Here is a 20,509-nt window from a genome sequence, read left to right on the forward strand (position 1 = left end):
TATTTTACTGTTTATCTTTACTAGTGAGTTTGCCTAAAGTGCCTGGTAAATCTGCTAAGGTTTACAAAGGCTGGTGTATATCCACTTTCCATTGATGAAGTGGTGAACTAATTAATAAACTTGCAATCTCAAGAAAGGGTCTTGAGCAGTGCAGGATGGTATATTTCTGAGGTACAAGGCTGGGAGCTGGGGGGATTTGGCTGGTGCCTTTCTCTGTGTGATTCATGAGTGGCTCTGGGAGCATTCATGCAATCCAGCTCGGTGTGCAGCTCCACATGCAGTTGTGCTGAGTGATAACAGTGCCTGGAGGGGTTTGCTGCTTGTCACTAGCAAAGCTTGTGAGAGACAGCCCAGGCTGGAGAGTTAAGGGGGCAAAGCGGTCCCACAGTCCCAGGCTGCACCCCGGGGATCCCGTCACAAGTCTAATAAGGGACTTTTAGGAAAACAAGCAGGAAGGAAACAGAATGGCTCACGATAAGCCCTTTTCAGCAAACACGGGTGGTTTGTTAAGAGACAAGGCCATTATGAGGGAAAAGGCCTGGGAACCAGAAGATCCAAAGGACAATAGCAGTTTAAAAAGGGACTCTCAGGAGAGGGGTTAGCACTCCAGGGGCAGTTGCCTGAAGAAGCTAGGCCTGCCTAGCACACCATGAGGGGGATGCTGGACTTCAGTAAGACAGAGATTTGTGTAGACTATTTGTTTTTTTTTAAATCCTTTTTCTGGATTGAGTTATTTCTACTGTTAAAGTAACACTACTCTGGTCTAAGCAGGCTGGTCACCACTGGCTCCAGACGCCTGCAGGTGTCCAAACTCAGTCAGACCTGGTGGATATGCACAGTTGATGCACAGGGTGCTGCGGCCCAAGGCCAGCTCAAAGAGTGGGGGAATGGTGGAATTCCACCCCAGGAGAGATGAGGGCCTGAGGCCTGACACCTGAGGGGCTGCACTTAAAGAGACCAGTAAGTGGTCAACAGTCCAGCTAGCCCTGCAACTGTGACAGGATCACATTAGTACATTTTTCAGCAATTTGCTCACACACATTGTTAGGGGGCTTATTCCTTCACCCACTTACTTCCCTGGTCCTTCTCGCATGAACAGAGAGCAACAATACCCGAAGTCCGAAGGTGCAAACAATTCGATGTTTATTGGGGTGAACTTCCAGCAAGCTTAAATACAAGTTCCTTTTTTCCTTATTTTCGAATCCCAACTTACTTCCAAATAAATTGGTTAGTCTCTAAGGTGCCACAAGTACTCCTTTTCAACTTACTTCCTGTTTGCCCCTAATTTATATAGTAATATTCTTAGCTATACCTTAACCAATCATTCTACTAAAATTTAACTAACCAATCCTAACATGGATTAGCTAACCAATTATATCCCACCACCTTAATTAGTTTACACCCAGCAAAATTAATTATACAGCAGACAGAAGCAATCACAGAACCAGACAGAGACCATGCCAATAAACAATAGCAAAGTGGGAACTATAATGACAAAACAATACAGAAGTGAGGATTTCACAACTACATCTGTAAAGACATAAGAGTTTCCCAGCTGTGTCTATTGATAAGTGAGTTCTTACCAGACAGAAAACTATCAACCTCAATTTCCTTTTACAGCTTCTAGGCACTTCCCTTTCTCTGGAGGTGATAGGCACTATAAGGACAGGATTAAATTCCTAACAGCCCAATAGCACCTTATTTCAATGTGACTAGTTTGGAATGTGAGGATGTGACCATTCACTTCCCAGCTTATGGCTGTCTCTGTCGCTTAGCCAAAGGCCTTAGCCTAAGAACAGGGCCTCAGACTGTCACAGTAAGAGAAGGCCCTTACACTGGCAGACAGTGATTTTGATTCTTTCTTTTATACCTCTAACTAGCCAAGTGATAGGAATACACCTAAATTCTTAGAGTACAGGCCTTTACAGGCAGGCCTGAATATCTATATCCTAACACTCCACCCCTTTTTTTTCTTTTTCTTTTGGGATCCTCCTGCCCAGGTATCCCTGGAATAGCATAGGACATATGGCGACACATTTCCTGATAGGTCCAGGCATCGAGGTGGAAGGTGTCGATGCTCCATCTGTCCCACTGCCCCTTGTGTAGTACCATGCCCTGCACCTTCTCTCGTACGGGCATACTACACCTATTCCAATTAGTGTTCCAGACTTCCCAGCGTAGTGGGCCCGAGAAGGTTGGGTCCGGGTTGTCTAGTACACATAGGTGGGGGGGGGCTTACTACATTACTTATAAGTTATAATTAGTGGCTGTTCTCTAGGGGGCTGTGCCCCCCTTGATCGTTTCCATATGCAATGTAACACACATATAGTTAACAATACACTAGCTGCTATGATACTCCACAGCAACACCGAGAGTCCTGACCTCTGCAGTATGGTCCAACATCCTGGCCACCACCAAAAACACTGCTTCTCCTCCTTTGATAAGGTTAAAATTTTGTCAGCGCCATCCTGTAGTGTGTATTGTAAGTGTGTCCAACTGTTGTCGCTTGCAGCAAGTTGCTCTTGTAATCTTTGTGTACTTTTGTCCATATTGTGTGTCCATTGAATATCCACAGTGAAATTTGGTATTGTCCAAACCAATTCAACTACTTGGTACGGTATCGGGTAGTAGGTGCTGGTTCGATTGTTTACAACGATTGAGTCCACTGATCCATTGGTGCACCATAGTCCAGGTGGCAGAGTATAGAAGTTCATAATTTTGTCATACACTGGAAGGATTTTGCCTCCTAGTGTTATATTGCAGGATTGCATACATTTCCAACAGAATACACCATACCCCATATACATTACCCCTAAATGCCCCCCCTTTGCAATAGGCCATTGATCCTGCTCCTCCATAGTCATAGGAGAGGGGCACATCCATATTCCTCCTCTGGATATACAACTGCTTAATGTGATGACAGTCCAATTTACCCCATTCCATGCCCCCCACCTATTCCCTAGTGGCTCCCAACGTGCTCCCCCTTCCCTACTTACTCCCATAGGGTACAAGGGAACCACCTTATTTGCATTTCCTTCCCATGGTATCATAGTAACAATTACACAAGAACTGTCCCCACAGGTCGGGGATGTTATTTTCCAGGTAGATGGGTATGTTTTTGCAATTGTGGATAAATATGGGCTAGCTTCCCGATTCAATACTGAAGGCCATTGTTCTGACCAAGCATCTCTCATAATATCCATTAACATTATTAACTGAGCATTTTGAATACCTATGCACACTTCTCCCCATGTTAGTCTTCTGAAGCCATCTTCTACCCATGTCACCAGGTCCCCTGCCCAATGAGTTAACTGCAAGTTTACCTCTACTGCTGTCCTCCACCCTGTGGCAACTGCTGATAGTTGCTGTGCCATTAATTCATTAATTTGTTGTTGAAATTTCACATTTTGGCTTACTAATTGTTTGGTTACCCACTCGTCCCCCAGATTCCATGTACCCAGCATAGTGTTCCCCGCTGCCCACAATCCCCTTTTCCGACGACGATTCCAGGTGTGTCCCCTCACCCATGCATTGAATTGTTGTTTCAATCCTTTTATGTACATACTACAATTAGGATGGATTTGGTCCACCCACCATTCCTTGGGGCGTACCACCCATGTAATAGAGTGAAAGGACACGTTAAAAAGTGCTGGCTGCACCTGCTCCCACAATGGCTCCCAGACATTTGCTCGTCGGGGAATATTCTTGGCTCCAGGCTGTGGCCACTTTAAATTTGGATTCTTCCAACTTGGCATCCATATCACCTGTAGGGTTACATTCTGTAAAATGGTTAACTCATCGTACACCCAGCGTCCCAAAGGGGATTTTACGCCTAATGTAATATGTACATAACAATCACACCTTTGGGGATTATCTTCCATGGAAGTACCATTGTGGTTACATATGGTAACATCACACCCTAAATGTGGGGCCCTATTTTCCCAAGAGGGTTCATTTGCTCCAGGAGACCAGAGAGTTATATTCTTTGGACCCTCTGTAACAAACCACATAGCTGGGTAACTGTGTTTTCCACTACCATTAATCATGGCAGCACCCAGGGAGTACCATGCGATATTTCCTGATAAATTTGATATTCTCCACCTGGTTGGGATTCCCCCATCTAATCCATAAACCATATACCGACACTGCCAAATTCCTGTTGGAGTATTAGTGGTACATCTTTCTATGGGGAGATTCTCATAGTCTTCATTAGCTTTATTACCACAGGTTGCATGTGTAGCCGTCCATGTGTTTCCTCCTTTTGACACTTCACATTGTGGGATCTGAATAGAATTTGTAAATGTGACAATTGTGATTAGCACTAGTAATTGTTCCATCCAGGGCCAGGGAATTTTCATCCTTTTCTCCTTTTTGAATTAACCTGTAATACATACATAACAAAATTTACATGTCCCCTTTCCCTATCCCCTGTTTGTACCTTTTTATTTGCGTGCAGTGAACCCACTCCCGTCCTCCATTCTCTGTACCCAGTAATAGCAGACTGGGCCCTAATTGGTCAAGGACAAGATAGGGGCCCTTCCATTTAGGAGCTGGGAATGGATGGTGTTGACCTGGAATCTTGTACATCACTAGATCTCCCACCATGGGTAGATCACGCTCCCCAGGCAGGTCGTACCACGCTCTGACTCTTGCTGCTCCTTGCTCGTCTCGCCAGGCCACCGCCTGCTGTACTTGTTTTACATGGTCAATTAAAGTTAAAATCCATTCTTGTGTTAGGCCGTGTGTAGTGACTTCCCCAGGTACTGGGGTAAGTAGATTTTCCCACCGTTCCATAGGCCTTCCCATGAGAGCTTCATATGGAGAAAATCCTGTGCCCTTTGATTCTCGGGCCCTTATTCTCATTAAGACAAAGGGCAGTAACTGTGACCAGTTTTTTCCTCCAACTTCCACTCCCTTTCTTAGCTCACTTTTAATGGTGCGGTTCATGCGTTCCACCTGCCCCGCAGCCTGGGGGTGGTAAGCAATGTGGAACAACTGTGTGATTCCAGTGAGGGCTGATAGCTCCCCTAACAGATCTGATCGAAAAGCAGCTCCTTGGTCTGAGTCAATCACCTTTGGGACCCCCCAGCGAGTGAATACCTCATTTACCAGTATTGCAGCAGTTACCCGGGCTGTTTGATACTTTGTGGGGAAAGCTTCCACCCACCTGCTGAAAGCATCCACTACCACCAACATGAATCGGTTTTTCCTGTGATCTGGTGGTAGGGGTCCTGTGTAATCAATCTGTATCCTTTCCCATGGTCCCCTTGGGGCTTGTCTCATTAATTCTCCCCTTAGCACCTTGTGAGGTGGGCTGTGCCTGGCACAGTCCAAACAACGTTCCAGATGTATTTTAAATCAGCTGCCATTCCTGGCCACCAGCACAACCTTTTTAAAGTTCCCAGTGCCTCCTCAAACCCGGGGTGTCCCCCTGCCAAGCTCCCATGCACCCAGCTTAAGAAAGCCGTCCGACTTCCCTGAGGGCACAACATGACCGGTCCCTCAGTTGTTAAGACACACCAAATCCCTTCCATTAGTTCCACCTTTGGCACATGCCTGTCCCCAAGTTTCATGATGCCTTCCAGTCCTGGGTCAGATTCCTGCAACTCTCGAATTCGCCCTCCCCGATCTGTATCCACCCCGCTTCTTGTTAACACTGCTACAGGCACACTCTCTTCTGGCTCCCAGGGCCATGGGGGTGCCTCTGTTGCAGCCCGCTTGGCCTCTACATCGGCCAGATTATTCCCTTTGCTTAGGGGTCCTGTTTTCTTGTGTGCCTTTACCTTCACCACATTGATCCGTGTAAAACAGTGACTCAGCTCCTCCACTCGCTTCCACCAGGTAGCATGCTTGATTGTGGAGCCGTCTGTCGCCCTGAAATGATTATCTGCCCACCATCTCAGCATTAATGTGGCACCACGAAATACATAATCTGAATCTACCACCACCCAACATTCTGCCTCAAATTTGGGATCCACTTCATTTAAAGCTGTTAGCAAGGCTGCCAGTTCTGCCTCCTGAGCTGACTTTGCTTCTAGTGAGAAACCAATGGTGCTGACTGTCTCATTGCCTCTGATTCCCACAACAGCTAAGCCTGCAGTTTTCCGTCCCCCTTGATAGCTACAACTTCCATCCAAAAACCATACCAGTGTCCCCTCCTTTACCTGATTGGGATTAGCTGCCCGAAACACCTGATGTTGGGTTTTACCTGGGCTGGCTTCACATTGGTGCGGGGTGCCAGCCAGATGTAATCCAGCTACCCAGACTATGGGTTCCTTTAACACCTCTGCTTTAATGTTTTCTGCCTGTAGAGCCAGCAACCATTTAGCAATACGCTGCCCACTCACTTGTCCCTGTAAAATAGTGTGCATGTTTAACAGCCGCAGGGGGTCATGATGAGATCGGATTATTACTTTCTGCATTCCCGTAAGGTATTTAAATTTCCCTACCCCCCAGTAGGAGCACAACAGCACCTTTTCACACCATCCATACTTCAATTCCACAGCACTCAAAAGTCGAGAGGCAAAGGCCACAGGTCGGTCCTTTGCTCCATACTCCTGTGTTAATGCACAACCAATGGTAGTGTCCGATACCAAAGGGTACAGATAAAAGAATTTCTCCCCATCTGGGGAGGCCAGCACTGGAGCACTGGCCAGGTTTTCCTTTAGCACTCTCACTGCCTCAGTACACTCTTCTGACCATTCCCAAGTTGAGGCTCGGGTTAGGTCAAATAGAGGCTGGGCTATTTCTGCATAATTGGCCACAAAATCCCTGCAAAATCCAGTTAGACCCAGAAAACTTTGCAAGCTTTTAACATCCGTAGGCAGTGGCAGGGACTGGATCAGTGGCACCCGTCCCTTATCGATTTCCCTTCCCATCTGAGACACTTCCACTCCTAAGTAGGTCACTCTTGTCTGTCCCATCTGAGCCTTTTTCCCATTGACCTTCAATCCTGCTCTTGCCAAAGCTTGCAAGACCTGCTCAGTTAGTTCCCTGTCTTCTTCCTCTGTCCCTGACATTAGCAACAGGTCGTCTACATATTGTATGCACCTTGCTGAATCCACCCCCTCCAGAGCCTGTCTCATGTATCTGTGAAAAATTGCAGGGGAGTCCCTATATCCCTGGGGTAGGACTGTCCAGCAGAATTGTCTGCCCTCCCATGTGAATGCAGTTTTATACTGACACGAGGTAGCTAGTGGCAGAGACCAAAATCCATTAGCTATGTCCAAAACAGTGAAAATTCGGAATTGGGGTCCAATACGGGCCAACATTTCAGGATACGCTGCCACCACTGAGGCTGGCGAATTGGCCAGAGCATTTAGTGCCCTGTAATCCACAGTGAGGCGCCAGGTACCATTTGGCTTCCTCACGGGCCACACAGCAGCATTACAAGGGGATGCAACTGCCCGAATCAGTCCCCTCTGTTCCAACTCCTCAATAGTTGCCCCCACCTCTGCCAATGCCTCCCGAGGAATAGGGTACTGTTTCTGTGGGGGAGGGTCCCCTCCCTCCATCAGTACCTCCATGCTGCCCCTCCCACAATCCAGGTTATCCTTAGCCCACACAGGGATGTGTTCCCACCCAGCCGGGGGGGTGGGAGGGCATGTGCCGCTTTAATGGTCATAGTGGCTATCCCCATGGGAATGGTATAGCCCTGACCGTCCTGTGTTTGCCCCAGTAAACACACCCAATTGGCTAAATCCAGTACAAGTCCCAGTTTGTGTAAATCTCCTGCCCCCAACAGATTAAGCATATCATTACAACCCCACATAATCTCCCCTTCCCCCCAGATTCCTTTGATTTGTCCCCTCCTCAGGGTTAACTGTGTCTCCCCTCCTGTTGCCCCTACAATTGTCACAGTCCCTTCTGAGGGTCTCCCCTGCCCCCATGTGGTTAAACTGATGGCTGCTCCAGTGTCTATCAAAAAATCCCTCATGGGACTCCCTTCGATTGCCCCCTGGAGCGTGGGGCGACCAGATGCATCCCGTCCTAAACTGAGAACATGGACAGGACGCCTCCCAGGGCACCCCTAAGTTGCAGTACCCACCTCTGTCCCTCCCACTGGTTCATGGGGGGACCGGGGGTCCTGGCACCGAACACATTCCTGTCTCCATGCAAAATTGTATGTCTGGCATTTCAGGCAGTCCCAGTCCCTTGGCCTCCGGGACCACTTTCCCCCTGATCTGGTAAGATCGTGGGTAGTCAGTTTAGCCTGCAGTCTCTGGATCTCTTGCTCTATAGCTGCCCGCTCATCCCTGACTACCCTCCCAAAGCCACGAACTCTCCCTCTACCTCCTCCTCTCCAGGCTGACCCACTCCTTTCCACCTTGTATTGATCCCCCGCAGTAATAGCATGGACTGGCTCTTCCCCCTGATGCATCTGCCTCCACACATCTGCCTGTTCCAGAAACTGGGGTAGCTGATTGGGAGCAAGTTCAGGGTGCTGCAACCTTAAATGCCCCACGAACTGCGGATTGCTCAGCTCCAACCATTTCTCCAGCAATTCCACACCCCTGCCCTGCTCCACACCCCCACCAGGTCCCGGTGCCCCTGTCTGGGGCATCACCCATGGACCGTCCAGGGGATCCACCCAGCACCGTGCCCAGGCCTGTATGCGATTAAGTGTATCCCGCCCTGTTTCCCCAGGGACTCGCTTCATCTTATTCATCCCCGCAGTACGAGAGTACACCCCAAACAAGTGTTTTGCCACCTGTCCGGGAATTAGAAATGGGTGTGCCACTCCTGCCACATCGATTCCCAAGGTACCTCGTCCCAAAAGACTACGCCATAAGATCACCTGGTCCTCACGAGTTAGACCCTCCATCTCCCTGCCCACTTCCACTAGCCACAGCACAAACTGATCCCGATCATCCCGGGGTACCTTTCCCAAACGGCCCAGTACTGCCTCCCGGTCCTTCAGGGACAAGGGGCGGATTTCTGCCTGTTCTACTACTTGTGGGGCATGGTCCCCCCACCCCGCAACCGGGGCCACTATTCCTGCCTCCTGCAGTTCCTCCCGGGTAGCCTCTCTCGCAGGGGCTGTAACTGTGGATCGCCGGCTTACAACGTCCCCTGGCAGTGGTGGGTACAGTGTTATTTCAGGGTAGGGTGGTGGAGTTGTCTCCTTCAGTTCCATTAGTGGGGCGGATGGTTTGAGGTCCCCAAATCCATTGCCCCCATGTTTACAATAATACAATTCCTCCTCTAAGTCTCCTACTCTCCCCAGCAGTTCGTCCCTCTCTCTCCGGATTGCCTCACAAGACTCCTCTGTCCGTGCAGCATCCCGTGCCTTCAAATCCGCTACCTCTACTGCTAACACAGATTTTTCTGTTAAAATCCGTTGCTGATCCACAATCTCCTCCAAATCCTTAATGTGTTGGAGGAGATCAGCTTCCCTTTTTACCCAGTATGCCATCCCAGCACACAAACCTTGAAATACCATTCCCTTTTTCCTACACTCCTTTCCCTTGGGGTCTCCCAAAACCTCTCCCATCTCCTTCTCAATCTCATCCCAGGTGAACCCCTGCACCTGGTATGGGCCCTGATTCTTCCTTATGCATTTGTTCAAAAAATCCGTTACCCCAGCTTGCCAGAACCCGCAACTACCATCACGAGAGTTCGCCATACCCCCTCCAAGCAGCTGCGCGGACTGTTGGGGAGGGGGACTTACAGGCTGCCACTCACCTATCCAATGCGATGTATCCAAGTCCCGGCACCAAGATGTTAGGGGGCTTATTCCTTCACCCACTTACTTCCCTGGTCCTTCTCGCATGAACAGAGAGCAACAATACCCGAAGTCCGAAGGTGCAAACAATTCGATGTTTATTGGGGTGAACTTCCAGCAAGCTTAAATACAAGTTCCTTTTTTCCTTATTTTCGAATCCCAACTTACTTCCTGTTTGCCCCTAATTTATATAGTAATATTCTTAGCTATACCTTAACCAATCATTCTACTAAAATTTAACTAACCAATCCTAACATGGATTAGCTAACCAATTATATCCCACCACCTTAATTAGTTTACACCCAGCAAAATTAATTATACAGCAGACAGAAGCAATCACAGAACCAGACAGAGACCATGCCAATAAACAATAGCAAAGTGGGAACTATAATGACAAAACAATACAGAAGTGAGGATTTCACAACTACATCTGTAAAGACATAAGAGTTTCCCAGCTGTGTCTATTGATAAGTGAGTTCTTACCAGACAGAAAACTATCAACCTCAATTTCCTTTTACAGCTTCTAGGCACTTCCCTTTCTCTGGAGGTGATAGGCACTATAAGGACAGGATTAAATTCCTAACAGCCCAATAGCACCTTATTTCAATGTGACTAGTTTGGAATGTGAGGATGTGACCATTCACTTCCCAGCTTATGGCTGCCTCTGTCGCTTAGCCAAAGGCCTTAGCCTAAGAACAGGGCCTCAGACTGTCACAGTAAGAGAAGGCCCTTACACTGGCAGACAGTGATTTTGATTCTTTCTTTTATACCTCTAACTAGCCAAGTGATAGGAATACACCTAAATTCTTAGAGTATAGGCCTTTACAGACAGGCCTGAATATCTATATCCTAACACACATAAAGGCAGCAGAGCTGCAAAGTCCACCCCCATGGTCCTCCTGAGCTGAGGAAACTAGGAATGTATAGGAGCATGTCATCTTACATTATCAAAGAAAAGGCAAGTTCCTAGTTCTTTTTCTCGCAAAGAGCCTTGAAAATCTAAACCTATGTATGCCTATCGCTCGGGGTCGCAGTTTTGGGCATCTGAGAGTTAAGGTTCACAGTCTCAAGCTTTTTTCTGCAACCAGGAGGCCTAGAAGCTTACTTTTTCTTTTAAATGAAAACTGAGATTTTGACAATCATATGGCTGCAGGAGCTGGGCCTTTAAGAAAAACACCGGCTATATCTCAAGACTTACAATTAAATCGTGAGAGTTGGCAATACTGACTCGTGCAATAGGAGGCTGAGCCACACGCACACTTTTCATGCAAAATGAGTCAGTTATGTTTGAGGCACAGGTCAACAAATTTCCTCCCTGACCTGCTTTGAAATCTGAATGATCAGGATGGACAGGAGTCATTTTTCAGAGTAACAGCCGTGTTAGTCTTGGTTTTGAAGTGAACAGAGGGTTGAGCCATTGTTTCACAGGACCACCCCAAAATGCTCTGACTGGCATTATAAATTCAGCCTTGTATATTACGGTACTGGGACATGTCTTTTCATAGAGGAGTGTGGACGCTAAACAGGTCCTCCCTCCAAACACTTTCATCCGCCAGCCAGTAAGTGGAGCTACGCACAAGCTATTACTTCTTGGACAAGGTTTGCAGAGATGGAAAGACTATTCTTGACACCTGAGTGCAAGGAAGACAATTTGTAACTGCTTGTAATGAGGAATGTGGCAAGGGCTAGAGTTCAGGTGAAAGCTTCAGGGAAGAGGCTTGCTGGTGAGAATTTACATCTCATGCAGGTCCCCCCGACATGGACAAGTGAACACCAAGAGCTGTAATGAATGATACCAGAGGCATTGTCTCTAATCTCAGGCACTGAAGCTTGTCAGGTCATGCTTCCAAGGCAGGACTCATGGAAAATTTCCTTTTATTTTTCAAATACACAAACTCTCCACCATTAAAATCTCTAAAACTCAAAGCATAAAGAAGCAGCCCTCAAGCATAAACACAGCCAACTTGTGAGCACACTATGAACATACTATCAAGCAACAGTTTCCAGTTGTCAATTTCTTCCATCCCTATGTGCAGCCGTGGACAGACAGGCCATTGTTCCAGAACTGGATCCGCTCCTGGAACAAATGCCCATTTTACACATTTCCTCCGGTGTGTAAATTTGCTTTCTCCACTGCAAAATGTTGCCTTTGTCCTGGAAATTCTGTGTTTCTCCATTTTAACAAGATGTGTGTTGGCCAAGCAGTTCTTTACGTATTTAAAGCAGTGAACAAAGTCCTTGTTCAAACCCACACATTTGCACACCCAATAGTTAGAAACAAGACTGCACTGCAGTCACATGGACACAGACATGTGACTTGTTTAAAATACAAAAACAACTGGAAGGTCCCTATAGGAAGAAGCATCACTTAGGTAACAGAGACAGACCAGTCGGAATACCCTCAGGTACCTGTTGACAATAGGATTTTAACCACAAACACTTTCAGTATCAAATTTTCAAGGACTGGGGCAAAGCTAGATCTTCGGCTTTAGAGGGCGTTGTTCAAAATCTTATGTTTTGTTGGCTGGAGAGCCTTAATCTATCCCACTTGGTGTAACAAACACAACAGGAGCATGGGATATAACTGGGCATCCCAATTCCCAGTAAAGAACTATGTCCTGCCCTCTCCATACATTGCAAAATCCTAGAGATGCCATCAGCTGACATGACATAAACTGAATATACATACGGAGCTCCTTCCTAGCAAGGCTGGTCTTGGGCGTCCCAGTGTCAAAACCACCTCCCGATGGCATCTGTTTTAAAGGAGGGAGTTAGTTGGTTAATTGAGTCAAGCACCAGAATGGAGTGTGCAGTCTTACAGAGAGGGAGCTCTGTATTTCTAGCCTAGAGTCACAAAGGTGCTTACGTGGCGACGGCTGGTTGTAGGTGCCTCTATCCCAGTTTTAGGCTCCACTGCGATTCACAAAACTCCCACTGAACTCTGTAGGTGCCCAAATTCACTCAGTGCCTAGGTTTTTGCAGTAAAAGGTTCCCTTGGAGCCTGCGTTTGTGCCTCAGGGCATGTGCAGTGCTGCCTCCTTCTAGGTGCCCAGGTGCCTACCTAGTGCTTAACCCTCAGAGTGATTTGCAGACTGGCATTCGCCCACCTAACTCCCATGCAGGGATCGATCCGATCAGCATCACAATATCTAAGTATCTTTGTGAATCTGCACCTCTCTTCATTCCGGAAGTAGCAGCAAAAAAATGTAAGAGAGAGAGATGTACACACAGTTCTGACCATTTTTTACCCTTTGGATAGTGTAAACATAAAGACCTACAATCTTAACCATGTCGTTAGCTGGCAACCTGAAGAAAAATGCCAGGGTTGGGGCAAAAAGGTATCAAGGTAAAAAAGATCTTTCTTCAGCTTGAATTTTGAAATCCTCCCGGTGAGCCAGGTTTGCCCTGGCTGACGACAGGCCGCTGCTCAGCTGCTGCTCCTTCCCGAGTCGCCTTCACAAAGTAGGCAACTGCAAGAGGCAAGGCTTTAAGCTTACTGCTCTGTGGGAGCCTTGCCTGTCAGGTTGTATTTGTGCAATGGGCTCCCCTAGCACAAGATACATGTAAGTACCTGCTAACAACAACTGGGCAGATGAGAGCCACAGCGGGTTTTACCTTTTGCCTCTGAAACAAAACTATCTTTGGGAAAATGAGAAGAATTTACTTTTTTTATATGTTCTGAATAAAAGGACCCTCTAATGAAGAAAGTACATGCAATGCCTTGGTTACCCTCATTACTACCTGAGAGCCACCCTCACCAGAGCACATTGCGCCCTGCATTACAGATGTGAGAAACATCAGGGATAGGAAAAAGCTGCCTGGCCCCAACTTCCTGCCCATTTTTAAACGTTCTAGTGATTTGCTCCCTCCTGCTCCCCAGACACAAAACGAGGAGTCTCCTGACTGCAGTGAACTATTTGGTTCAGCTGCCTTCTTTTCTGATTTGTTCTGTGTGTTTCTTACTTTCACTTGAATAAATCTGCCAAAGTTTCTTATTTTCCCACCTCTACATTGCTGCCTCATAGCACTGGGCAGGGCGTGTGATGGCTCGTGCAGTAAGAACTGTAAACCAGAGTCTAGGACGAAAGGTGCTAACAAATTACTGACCCCTAGGTCCCTATTTAATAGGTTTGGACACCATCAACAAAATGAAAAAAAAATCTCTGCGGACTCTGGGAATAGAATGCCGCTATTCAGCAGAGCGAGTAACCACGGGAACAGATTGCCACGGAGGTGGCAAGTTCTCTAGAACTTGGAGGACTAGCCGCACTTGAATAGCACTAACCTGAATCCATGTTACAGAGTGGTCTTGTTAGCAAATTAGACTCACTCAGGTTTTAGTCTATACCTCTTCTGCGGCAGTCAATGCAAGTTAAAAACACCACTGCTCTTGAGTGAAAGGTATGGGGGTGGACAGGATTCAAGTTAGGAGCAACACTCAGATTATAACTTGAGTTGATTTTGCAGTGAAGACAAGTCCTTGAAGTCTCTAAATCAGGACTGCGCAGAAGAATCTGCTCCAGTTGAGCCACGGATTATGGGCTTGATGCAGGAATCACCTGGTCATTCTCTGGTCTGTTCTTATGCAGGAGTATCAGATTATTTTAACATAATGGTCTCTTGAGGCCCTGAAATTCATACAATGTAGGGTTGTTGTAAATCTCTACTAGGATCACCTCAGCAGCAGGACAAGCCTGAATGCCTAAACCTTTCATCCTCTCCTAAATTCTTTGTTAATGTCTCCTGCAGGGAATGAGCTTGCTGGGACTGTAGCCAGAAATGCACCCAGTATCCCGTATCGGGCTTATACAGTCACATGACTCTCTCATTCTAGAGTCTAGCCTTCCGCCTTGTTGGCGCTGTTACTGCAGCTTACATAGCTGTACAGAATCAAGGAATGTGGAGCATGACAAAAAGCATGACACATCATGAATCAAACATTCTTGCTTTTGAAGTTTGGGTGAAGGTTTGGGAGGTTTCTGAATTGAGCTGGAGCAAAACTTTTAGCCAAACATCCAGTCTTGATTTAAAAATTGCCAGTGAGAATCCACCACAACTGTTAGTAAATTGTTCCAATGGTTGTTACCAATTACCATGTTAACTCAGAATTATCATAGAGTCATAGAAGATTTGGGTTGGAAGAGACGGCAGGAGGTCATCTAGTCCAATGGTTTTCAAACTGTGGGTCGCCGTTAAGTCCCGTCGGTGGTGCTGCCCAGCTCAGACAGGCTAGTCCCTACTTCTTCCGACACTGCGCTGCATCCCGGAAGCAGCCAGCAGCAGGTCCGACTCCTAGGTGGGGGGGCCACGGGGCTCTGCGCGCTGCCCCCACCCTGAGCATCGGCCATACACTTCCATTGGCCAGTTCCTGGACAATGGGATCTGGGGGCGGTGCCTATGGGTGAGAGCCACGCGGAGCCCCTTGCACGCCTCCACCTAGGAGCCAGACCTGCTGCTGACTGCTTCTGGGGCGCAGCGTGGTCTGCGGTGCCAGGACAGGCAGGAAGTCTGCCTTAGCACCCCCACTGTGCTGCTGACCAGGAGCTGACCGAGGTAAGCCCGCACCCCAATCCCCTGCCCCAGCCCTGAGCCCCCACCAAACCTGGAGCCTCTTCCTGCACCTCAAACCCCTCATCTCCAGACCCATCCCACAGCCCTTACCCACAGCCCCTCATCCCCAGCTCCATTAGGTCATGGGCATCAACAATTTTCTTCAACTGGGTCACCAGAAAAAGTTTGAAAGCCACTGACAGCCCCCTGCTCAAAGCAGGACCAACACCAACTAAATCATCCCAGATTGTCAAGCTGGGCCTTACAAACCTCTAAGGATGGAGATTCCAATTCTGGTCAGGTGTCTGCCTTTCCATAGTTAAGGCTGCAGCTAAGTTTCTGTGTGAAGCTGAATTTTACCCCTCTATAAAATGAGTGATTGTTACATAGCACTTTCTATCTGCACTTCTCAAGTGCTTTACCAAGGTAGGTCAGAATAATTTTTCAAATGGGAAGACTGAGACAAAGGGGGAAGGTGATGCGTCCAGGAACACGCAGCAGGTCAGTTGCAGATCTAGTCTGGTACTCTGTCCCCTAGCCCATATGCATGATCAATCTACCTTCTGGGTGGGGAAGTTAAGAAGGGGATGGTACTGTAACTCCTACTTTCCTGACTCCCTGGGCTTGTCAGTCTGTGACTTTGTTGGAGCCTGGGGGTGTTACATTCTAGTTTCCTTAGCTTGGGTCTTCACTGTGTTAAATGGCAGTTCACAGGCCCTGGCACAGCCACCAGGAGATGGCTCAGCTATGGGTGTTCACGCCACCACACTGTGTAAATAGCAAATGTGTGTAATGCACCGGATTTTCCGACAGAGTTCTTCTGGGCTATCCTTATTTAGGCACTGATTTAAAAAATGGAGTGGGAGCCCTACAGCCTGCACTGTGCCAGTCTATCACTGTCATGAGGGACCGGTCTGCAGTACAGAATCGCTCCAGCAGGACATGAATCAAGTTACTGCCAGAGGAGCAGCAGCCTGCTTTCAAATGATTGAAATATCTGCACAATTCTCTTACAAAAATAAATCAGAAAAATAAGACCCAACTGTCTGAAGCTGCCAATGCTTCCAAGCCCTGCCCAAGGTGCTGATTGCCCAGCTCCCATGAAAGGCAGTGTGCTGGCTCTGCAGAGCAGGGGACGACAAATCCCGTCAGCCCCCTTCTCACCACACGTCCCCTTACGCCTGGCCAGGTAAGGGGAAAGACCCTCAACCAGAAGTGGCCAGGCTTTGTTTAGGAGGGGGAGCTGTATGGCAGCAGGGAGCTGGAGAGAAGCCCAAGGAACTGTGGACAGCTGTGTGTGAAACAGGCTGTGACTGCCGGATGTCACAGGTGGGTGCAGGTGTGTGTGGGACGTATGTGGGAGCAGCAGTGGCTGGGCACGGAGCCAGCGCAGAGAGGCCTCAATGAAAGACACTAACTGAGCCTGGCCTGGAAACCTGCAAGCTTCAGTTTGCTGGAGTAGAGACTGGACTGGAGAGGGCACCCTAAGCTGAAAGAGCCCTGGCTCTGGACTGGCCAGACCCCAACAGGAACCGCTATTACACACCTTGAACTGTAACTGCTTGAGCCTCTGCACCTAGGGTATTTGCAGCCCTAGCAAAACTACCCCTTCACTCAGCACATGTGTCTGAGGGGTTATTGGGACCCACGGCCTGCAAGTAAGCCAGTCTCTGGCAACCTCACAAGTGCAGCTGGCCTGTGCAGGCTGCCTGTCTGTCTGCGTCAGCGGATTGGTGGGAGAAGTCAGTAGACTGGCTCTTATGCCCAGCAGCAGCACTTCAGCAGCTACTCAAAGCATTTGCCTACGGCTGCAATAGCTCCTGGGCCTGCTATTCCCAGCCCTGCTCCTGCCCTGTTCCACCCTTGGCCTCTGCCCTGCTCCTGCCTTGGCCCCAGCCTTGTCTCTCTCCAAGTACAGCGGCTCTGACCCTGGGCTGCGATTCCTCAGTACCGACTCCTGCCCTACCCACTAGGCCCTAGTCCTGCTCCCATCACTAAGCCCAACCACCCGTCTTCTGGTCACTGACAGCCCAATACAAACAAGAGGAGAATTAGAGCTGAGACAGAGAGTGCAGACTCTACAAAGGCCAATATCTCTCTGACAGAGCTAGCTGGCGTCCGACAGACCATGCTGGCCTAGGGTGCTGGCCTGCATGTGCAGAATGCAGTCCTTCAAGCTCAAGCCACACTGCCTTCAGCTCTGGCCCCTCTTCTCCATGAGTCTAAGCTCCCCCATCTGACAAATTCAATGGCCATCACAACAAATTTCGTGGGTTCCTAAATCAATGTTGGCTCCTATTTCTGATATGCTCAGAGATGGGGGTTGGACTAGATGGCTTTGAACACGGGGTTGGACTAGATGATCTGAGGTCTCTTCCAACCCTAATCTTCTATGATTCTATGTACCCCACTGACCAACCCTGAGTGGGACAGATTATCAGGCTGCTTCCTGAGGAGGCCCTAGCTTGGCATCTTCATTCCTGGAGCCATTCTGGGACAATGTGCGGACTTCATTCAAGCTATGGTGGTGATCTTCAAGTGTGCAGCTGAAGCTGCACTTCAGGTGTCAGCAGGAATGGCAGACGGTCCTGGAGTGCCAATGCTTGGCAGCAGACTTTGAGTAGAATGAGGCTGACCAGAGTTATCATTTCCAGCCTGGCCTAAAATGACACTATGAAAGATGACCTGGCATGGGTGGGATCACTGACCCACCTGGATGGGTTAGTCGACCTATGCATCAAGATCAACAGACTGCCTGACCGAATGCTGCCAAGAAAATATATAGTCCTCCCAGCATCCACCAGCCCCGCTGGCTCCAGCCCCGCCTTACCAGTCCTTTCTCCAATGCCCAAACCCATGCAAGTTGATCAGGTCCAGCCCTGTCTCCCCAGCATGGAGAACAACTGAGTTCCATAAAGCCACAGTGGAATTCTTGGGATATATCATTTTGCATGCGGGACACACCATGGACCCATGTCAGGTGGCAGCACTATCCAACTGGGCCATGCCTAAGGAGGTAGCAGGATGCAGCAATTCCTGGGGTTCGCCAGTTTCTACAGGCAATTTATTAAAGGATTCTCTAGCCTGGCAGCATGGTTAATGGTTTGCCCCAGTTTGCCTGGTCCACAGAGGCTCAGTTGGCCTTTGATCGACAGAAGTTTACCACAGCACTCATCCTGATTCACCCAGATCCCATTAAACCATTTACAATCGAGGTCCACACCTCAAACTTTGCCAAACTCAATATGCCCCCCACCCCTACTCCACCCTTGTGCCTTTTATTCTCAGAAGCTAACCCTGGCAGAAAAAAGCTATGATAGTCTGGACAAGGAGCTACTGGCTATCAAGGCAACTTTTGAGGAGTGACACGACCCCCTAGAATCATAGAATAACAGGGTTGGAAGGGACCTCAGGAGATCATCTAGTCCAACCCCCTGCTGAAAGCAGGACCAATCCCCAATTTTTGCCCCAGATCCCTAAATGGCCCCCTCAAAAATCAAACTGACAACCCTGGGTTTAGCAAGCCAATGCTCAAACCACTGAGCTATCCCTCGACCCTCTTGACCTTTAGAAGAAGCCTGATTTCCCATCCAAGTCCTGGAGTACCTACAGACTGCTAGATGCCTTAACCAATGCCAATCAATTCTTTCTCTGTGCTCGTGTGCCCACCTCTAGCAGCTTCTCAGATGAACAGAAGTCATTCAACCCCTTCCTGGTTCTGCCAGCCTGGCCCATATTCACAGGTAATGATATTTTGTCCCAAACTAAAGAGTAAAAGAAAAGTCAGAATGTCCTTATTGTCCACAGATTCCCAGCCCCTTGAAAGCCATGCAGCCCCAAGAGCTGCCTGTAACAAGGTTGTCAGGATACTGCATGAGATAGGCCCTCAGGAACCCTGGGTTGCTATGATGTCACTGCTGCTATTCTGATATAAATATAATTGCCACTTGAGAAGTCGGGGAGTTCTTCTGGCAGCTCCCCCCTGATTCCTTGTGTGCCCCTTGCTAATGTAAACCGGGTTCCCAGTGGTGATCCTCAGACCTGTGGAGCCTGACCTGCTGTTTGGCTCTGCATCTCTGCAGGAGGACATTAAGAATTTTGTGACAATGCTTCTATGCAGCCACAGTGACAATCAAATCACTAGTCTAGCTTCAGTTATTGGTTGGGTAATGCTTTAGCTGAGAACCAGGGGAGCTGCTAGGCCAGGGGTGGCCAACCTGAGCCTGAGAATGAGCCAGAATTTACCAATGTACATTTCCAAAAAGCCACCATTAGCTCCACTCCCCGCTCCCAGCGCCTCCTTATCAGCTGTTCCGTGGCATGCAGGAGGCTCTGCAGGGGGAGGGGGGAGGAGCGAGGGCACGGCAGGCTGAGGGGAGGGGTGGGGTGGGAAGGGGTGGAGTGGGGGCAGGGGCTGTGGCGGAGCCAGGGGTTGAGCATTGAGGACCCCCCAGCACACTGGAAAGTTGGCGCCTGTAGGTCCAGCCCCGGAGTCGGGGCCTAGACAAGGAGCCGCCTAGTAACTTCTGAAGAGCCACATGTGGCTCCGGAGCCCCAGATTGGCCACCCCTGTGCTAGGCCAACTCTACCTTTGAATGTAACATACTCAGGTCTGATTCCTGGATCACAATAGAAACTAGAAAGCCAGGACTTCACAAGAAAAATGCTGCTATATAGTGACAGGTAAGTACCATGGAAGCAACCAAATCCTAGTTGGTTACTGCAAAATACCAACTAATTCTAGGAGCCAGTTGCTGCCTATTGTCTTGGTCCTTAACCCTTCATATGCCAAGCATACAAAGAAAGGCAAATAAAAATTTGAAGAAAGATGCTAATGAAACACCTGGTGCCTCAGACAATGTCTAGAAGTGGGAGACAGAGGCTGCTCCAGTTTTCTGCCTCAAAGTGCAGAGGAGGAACAGTTACTAATCTAAACACTATCATCCTCCCACTCCTAGTCTAGTCCAGGGTGGGGAAGTGGACCACAAAGGCAGGACCTCTCAGTCCTGCTTCTCTTATATGAGGGTCACAATGAACATCTAACTGTCTAGGTAAAGAAAGGGTTAAATCTTTGTTTTCTCTGTAGCTTAGGTTTAAAAGAGGCAGGGCTGGGAGGCTGCATGGGGAAATGTGTGTAGGGGGAGGAGAGTTTGCTTCTGCTTGGCTCTTTCTCCATCCCCCGCCACTGAAAGTCTTGACCTTTTTAAAGGCTCAATCTGAACCCTGCTCCCTGGC

General features: G+C 48.5%; 1 protein-coding gene across 1 annotated transcript in view; it reads right to left on the minus strand.

Annotated features, from left to right (window-relative positions):
* Window positions 1-15,384: 15,384 nt before the first annotated feature.
* LOC140903081 (excitatory amino acid transporter 1) overlaps window positions 15,385-20,509 on the minus strand; it is a 124,208-nt gene continuing 119,083 nt past the window's right edge. Inside the window, exon 11 of the mRNA XM_073323802.2 lies at window positions 15,385-19,038. Within this exon, the coding sequence (XP_073179903.1) occupies window positions 18,914-19,038 (125 nt within the window). The 3' untranslated portion in view covers window positions 15,385-18,913. The remainder of the gene's footprint in view (window positions 19,039-20,509) is intronic.

This window comes from Lepidochelys kempii, chromosome 25 (genome assembly GCF_965140285.1).
Source record: "Lepidochelys kempii isolate rLepKem1 chromosome 25, rLepKem1.hap1, whole genome shotgun sequence".
In the NCBI taxonomy this organism is placed as follows: domain Eukaryota; kingdom Metazoa; phylum Chordata; order Testudines; family Cheloniidae; genus Lepidochelys; species Lepidochelys kempii.